Source organism: Rhinopithecus bieti, unplaced genomic scaffold (assembly GCF_001698545.2).
Source record: "Rhinopithecus bieti isolate Rb0 unplaced genomic scaffold, ASM169854v2 scaffold_15252, whole genome shotgun sequence".
Classification (NCBI taxonomy): domain Eukaryota; kingdom Metazoa; phylum Chordata; class Mammalia; order Primates; family Cercopithecidae; genus Rhinopithecus; species Rhinopithecus bieti.
Window position 1 is genome coordinate 1,090,259 of NW_016808399.1, and position 6,576 is coordinate 1,096,834.

At 36.0% G+C, this 6,576-nt stretch overlaps 1 protein-coding gene across 1 annotated transcript in view; it reads right to left on the reverse strand.

Annotated features, from left to right (window-relative positions):
- The window catches only part of ADGRV1 (adhesion G protein-coupled receptor V1), a 566,041-nt gene that overhangs the window by 440,292 nt on the left and 119,173 nt on the right, over positions 1–6,576 (reverse strand). The window contains 1 exon segment of the mRNA XM_017886717.1: positions 5,760–5,809. Coding sequence (XP_017742206.1) covers positions 5,760–5,809 — 50 coding nt within the window.

A 6,576-nucleotide genomic window follows, 5' to 3' on the forward strand; every position in this document is an offset into this window, starting at 1 on the left:
AAAAAAAAAAAAAAAAAAAAGACAATAGCAAATTAAATTCAACAATGCAATAAAGGAATCATTCACCATGATCAAGTGGGATTTATTCTTGGAATTTATGGATAGTTCAATATATGCAGATCAATAAATGCGATTCACCACAATAAGAAAGTGAAGAATAAAAACCAAATAATCATCTAAATTGATGCAGAATAAGCATTTGAAAAAAATCAACATCCTTTCATGATAAAAGCTGTCAAAATAATAAGTATAGAGAAAATGTACTTCAACACAATGAAAGTCACATATAACAAACAAGTAACCAACATTATCCACAATGGTGAAAAGTTGAAAAAGGTTTTCTCCAAGATCCTGGCCAAGACGAAGATGCCCACTATTGTCACTTCCTTTCAACATAGTTCTGAAAGTTCCAGCCAAAGCAATTAAGCGAGAGAAAGAAATAAGACATACGTAAACAGGAATGGAAGAAATTAAATTGTCTCTGTTTGCTGACAACATGTTTTATATTTGAAAACCCCAAAGCTTGCATTAAAACAAACTCTTAGAACTGATAACTGAAGTCAGTAAAGTTGCAGGATACAAAATCAACATACAAAAATCTGTAGCATTTCTATACACTAATAACTAGCTATCCAAAAAAGTTAAGAAAACAATCCTATTTACAACAGCAATAAAAAATAAGATAAAATATTTTGCAGTAAATTTAACTAAGAAAATGAAAGACTCGTATACTGAAAACTGTACACCAATGAAAGAAATATAAAAAAACACAAATAAATCAAAAGATATCCCACATTCATGAACTGAATGAATGTTGTTAAAATGTCCATGCTAACCAAAGTGATCTACAGATTCAATGCAGTCCTTATCAAAATTCCAGTATCATTTTTCTATTTTCACAGAAAAAAAAAAAAAACTTTAAATTCTTATGAAACCACAAAAGACTCTGAATAGCCAAAACAATTTCAAACAAAAAGAACAAGGCTGGATGCATCACACTACCTGACTTCAAAATATAAAGCATTTATGATCAAAACATCATGGTACTGGCATAAAAACAGACTGACTGATCAAATGGGATGGGATAAAAAGCCCAGATATTAATTCACACATTTACAACCAATTAATTTTTGACAAAGGTGCCAACAACACATAATGAAGAAAGAGAGTCTATTCAATAAATGATGTTGAGAAAACTGGATGTCCACATGTGGAAGAATGAAATTAGATCCATATTTCACACCAAATACATAAATCAACTCAAAATAAATTAAAGACGTTAAGCTATAAACTACTCAATGAAAACAGGGGGAGTATCTTCATGACATTAATTTGGGCAAGGATTTTTTTGATTGACTCCAGAAGTTCAGGCAACAAAAGCAAAAATAGACAAATGGGTTTGCATCAAACTAAAAAGCTTCTGCACAGCAAAGGAAACAATTCACAAAATGAAGGAACAACCCAAAGAATGGGAAAAAACATTTTAAAACCATACAGCTATCTGATAAATGGTTAATATAACTCAATAGCAAGGAAACAACCCAATTAAAAAATATGCTAGGCAGGGCCCGGGGGCTTACGCCTGTAATCCCAGCACTTTGGGAGGCTGAGGCGGGTGGATCATGAGGTCAGGAGTTTGAGACCCGCTTGGCCAAGATGGTGAAATTAGCTAGCTGGGCATGGTTGCGGGTGCCTGTAATCCCAGCTACTCGGGAGGCTGAGGCAGGAGAATCACTTGAACCTGGGAGGCAGAGGCTGCAGTCAGCCGAGATTGCATCACTGCACTAGAGTGGTGCAACTGATCAACTCCGTTTCAAAAAAATAAAATAAAATAAAATAAAATTGGCTAGTGTCTGAAAAGACACTTCTCAAAAGATGTCTTATATATGGCCAACAGGTTCATGAAAAAAATGCTGATCACTAATCATTAGGAAAATAAAAATTAAAACCAAAATAAGCTATCACCTCATACCTATTAGAATAAATCTCTTAAAAAAAATAAGTGTTGAAGAAGAGGAGAAAAGGAAATCCTTGCACATGCACTCTTGGTAGAAATGCAAACTAGTAAGATGTCATGGAAAATGGTATGGAGGTTCCCCCAACAATGAAACAGAATGATCCAGCAATACCCGCTTCTGTCTGGGAATATGTCAAAAGAAATTGAAATCAATATGTCAAAGGGATATCTGCACTCCCATGTTCATTATAGCACTATTCACAATAGTCAAAATGTGAACTCAACCTATATATCTATGAACAGATGAATGGATAAAGAAAATGTGGTATATATACATGATGGAATACTATTCAACTTTAAAAGAACAAAATTCTGTCATTTGGGACAACATGGATGAATCTGGAAGACGTTATGCCAAGTAAATAAGCTAGACACAGAAAGACAAATACTGCATGATCTCACTAGTTATGTAATCTTTTAAAAGTTGAATTCATAGCAAAGAGTACAATAGTCACCAGGGTAGGGAAGAGCAAAATAATGGGAAGTTCGTGGTCAAAAGGTACAAAGTTTTGGCTAGACAGGAGGAATTTTTGAGATCTGCACACCAGGGTGACTATAATCAATAATAATGTATAGTATATTTCAAAATAACTAACAGTACATTTCAACTGTACCATCACAAAAATGTTAAGTGATGGATATGTTAATTAGCTTGATTTAATATTCCACATTGTATATATTTATCAAAACATACTACACTTAATATATGTAATATAATTATAACTTGTAAATTAAAAATAATACTAAATTAAAAGTTAGACATAAATAACCTATGATTCCTGGTCAGTAGTCGAGGTGACTGAAGGTTAACACTGCCTATATGTTAAATGCCTGATAAAGAAAGCAGTAGTCGGGCACCTAAGGGAAAAATTACAAATACTGACTCCTGTATTTGTGCTAAATCCTCCAGTCTTCGCAATCAATATAATTTACTTTGTACATTTTAACACTTGTGCGTTCAACTATCCCCACGCATGGATGTCTCCAAAATCCAAACCTTGAACTCCCAATTTCTTCCTGATTCTAGTTCCACATGCTTCTCTACACATGCTTCTCTATTATCTCAAACTAGACACCTATAAACAAGTTCATCACATTTCTCACTACAGACATCTTCTGTGTCTTTTCCTAATTTAACACCATTATCCTCCAAATTGCCAAGGTATAATAACTTTTGCTCCCCACATTTGAACAGACATCAAGTGCTGTTGAATCTTCATTTCTAACTTCTCTTTCCCACAAGGATTTTCATTTCTAATTTATCTTTCCCACAAGAATCTTCATTCCTAATTTCTCACCCCAGCTAAGGGCCCCCTTCAACTCTTGCCCAGGCAGTTGCAAGTTACTTCGTCCAGCATATTCTATACACCAAAGCTATGATGAGTTGTAAAACATGCCTTTGATCATCATTTGCCGTTGAAAAGCCTTCAAGGATTTCTCTATCTCACTACTGTTGAGTGTGATCCAGGGATCTAAGAGACATTGAAACCCTTTTAGAGGATTTCAGAGGTCAAAACTATTTTCATAATAATATGAACATAATGCTGTTTTCATAATAATGCTGTTTTTCTACTTCACTCTCATTCTTTCATGAGTGTATAGGACTTAGCAGAGGCTAAATGACTGATAATACTGATGAATTCAGATGCAGACATGAGAACACAGACTCAGACAAGTACTGCCTGATCTCACTTATATGTGGAAACTGAAAAAGTCAAACTCACAAAAGCAAATTGTAGAATTGTGCTTGCCAGGGGCCAGGGGTTGGGAGAAATAGGGGATTTTGATTAAAGAGTACCAACTTTAAGTTATAAGATGGGTAATTTCTGTGGACCTAATCTACAGCATAATAACTACAGTTAACAATAATGTACTGTGTACTTGAAATTTGCTAAGAGACTAGATCTTAAGTGTTTTCCTTTAAAAAAAGGTAAATACGTGAGGTAACGGATGGGTTAATTAGCTCAATGGAGGAAATACATATCACTATATGTATATCAAAATATCACATTGTATATCTTAAATATATGCAATGTTTATTTGTCAATCAAGCCTTAATAAAGCTGGAAAAAAATTTAATTAAGAGAATCAGTTGGGCACAGTGTCTCACGCCTGTAATCCCAGCACTTTGAGGCAGGAGGATTTCTTGAAGTCAGGAGCTCAAGACCAGCCTGGGCAACATAAAGAAACTCCATTTTTACAAAAAAAAAATTTTTTTACTTATGTGGGCATGATGGAGCATGCCTGTAGTCCTAGCTATTCAGGAGGCTGAGGCAGGAATATGGCTTGAACTCATGTGTTCAAGGATGCAGTAAGCTATGACTGCACCACTACTTTACAGTCTGGCAAATGAGCAAAATGCTGTCTCTTTAAAAAATTAATTAAATACATAAATAAAAAGTAGAATACACATACCATGTATTAAACCAGTCATTAAAGATTTTCAAAAATTAAAATACAACCAATGCCATTCTTCTCATAAAAGTGTTCATTTTAGAAAATATGTCTTTTAAAAATAACATGTTACATTTACATATAATGAGTATATTGTTGTCATTTTAAAATAAATGACTTTAAAATTTCTCAGTTTTAATCTCTTATACAATAAATATGAATATAGATTCTAAGACCAAAATGTGTGAAAACTGCTGGATGATTTGAGGCATAGGCATACCATGTGCCTGCCATTCCAGGCCATCTTCTCTAGATTCCAGTGTTGTATCTCCAACCTCAGCACCACAACATTCTGGTCAAATTCTCTGTCCCTGGCACTTTCACCTACCAATGGTTCTCTCAATGCTACAAACACTTCTGCCTTTATCCTTTGCTCACACCTTTCTCTCTGCCCAAAGTGTGTCCTGCCAATCCACCTAGACATCGCTCAAGCTCTCTCTCATCTCTCTTAATCACTCCAATTCTACCCCTCACAGAGCAAATGGTATTGGTTGTTGAAATGGTTTGGTTCTGTGTCCCAACCCAAATCTCAAGTCAAACTATAATTCCCAGTGTTGGGGAAGGGACCTGGTGGCAGGTGACTGGATCATAGAGGCAGATTTCCCCCTTGCTGTTCTTGTGATAGTAGGGGAGTTCTCCCAAGATCTAGTTGTTTAAAAGTGTGCAGCACTCCCCCTTCACTCTCTTTCCCTCCACCATGTAAAGAAGGTGCTTGCTTCCCCTTTACCCTTCTGCCATGATTGTAAGCTTACTGAGGCCTCCCAAAGCATGCTTTCTGTACAGCCTGTGGAACTGTGAGTCAATTAAACCTTTTTTCTTCATAAATTAGCCAGATTCAGATAGTTTTTTTAAAGCAGTGTGAGAATGGACTAATACAGTCGTATACCTTGAATTAGTATCTTAATATTTTTTTCCTGCTTCTCCAACCATATATTAAGGCTTTTAAGTAGAGGAATTCTTCATAGCGTTGTAACATTGACTTACATATAATATCAAATTAATAACTGTGTGCCATTTAATTTATACAGAATTGCCATATCTCAATTTAAAAACAGGACTGTGATTCATCCAGAGTCACCTGTGGAGTCACTCAGGCTTGGCTCACAAATTCTCTAAAGACCTTGACAGGAGACATGATGACCCACTGTCTGTGTCTGCTTCCTATGCTGTGAACACCCACCCCATGAGCCAGCTTCATAAGCTCACCATGCCAGCTGGCCTCAGCTTCATCTCCTTATTATCACTGACCCACCCAAGGGATTCCTTGCCAACCCTAAAATAATCCTACAACCTTCAGACAGCAATAATACCTTGGGTTCTCTCCAGTTGACTTTGTTTCTGAAACCACAGTGATTAAAAATATTGCTTATGTTTCTGATGTGTGGATTAAAGTACAGAAGACCAAGAAAGGATTTCAGACTGTGGAGGAGGTTGGGAGAGTTAATGAAAATGGAAGAATTCTCATAGTCATTCTCCAACTTAAAAAAAAATTCTTAAATGCAAATACTTGCTATTGCCATACACATACTTTCATATTTTAAAAATACATATTTAATGTCAATGTCCCTCTTCATGTTTCTCTAGACAAAAGAAATATTTTTATTCTTCACTAATATTTTCCTCCATATTTTATTTATTCTGATTATTCTCAAGCCAATGTCCATTTTGAAAGTATTAATCTGCAAAAGGAGAACTGAAATTCAAAAGAATTTCAAAAAATTCTAGGATTTCTGGAAGGAGTTTTATAAAGATCTTGATGTTATATTCCCATTAAAATACCCAGTGTCAGCCAGGCACAGTGGCTCACGCCTGTAATCTCAGCGCTTTGGAAGGCCAAGGTGGGCAGATCACGAGGTGTGGAGATCGAGACCATCTTGGCTAACAGGGTGAAACCCCGTCTCTACTAAAAATACAAAAAAACTAGCCGGGCGAGGTGGCGGGCACCTGTAGTCCCAGCTACTCAGGAGGCTGAGGCAGGAGAGTGGCGTGAACCTGGGAGGTGGAGCTTGCAGTGAGCAGAGACTGCCCCGCTGCACTCCAGCCTGGATGACAGAGTGAGACTCTGTCTCAAAAAAAAAAAAAAAAAAAAAAAAAAAAAAAAAAAA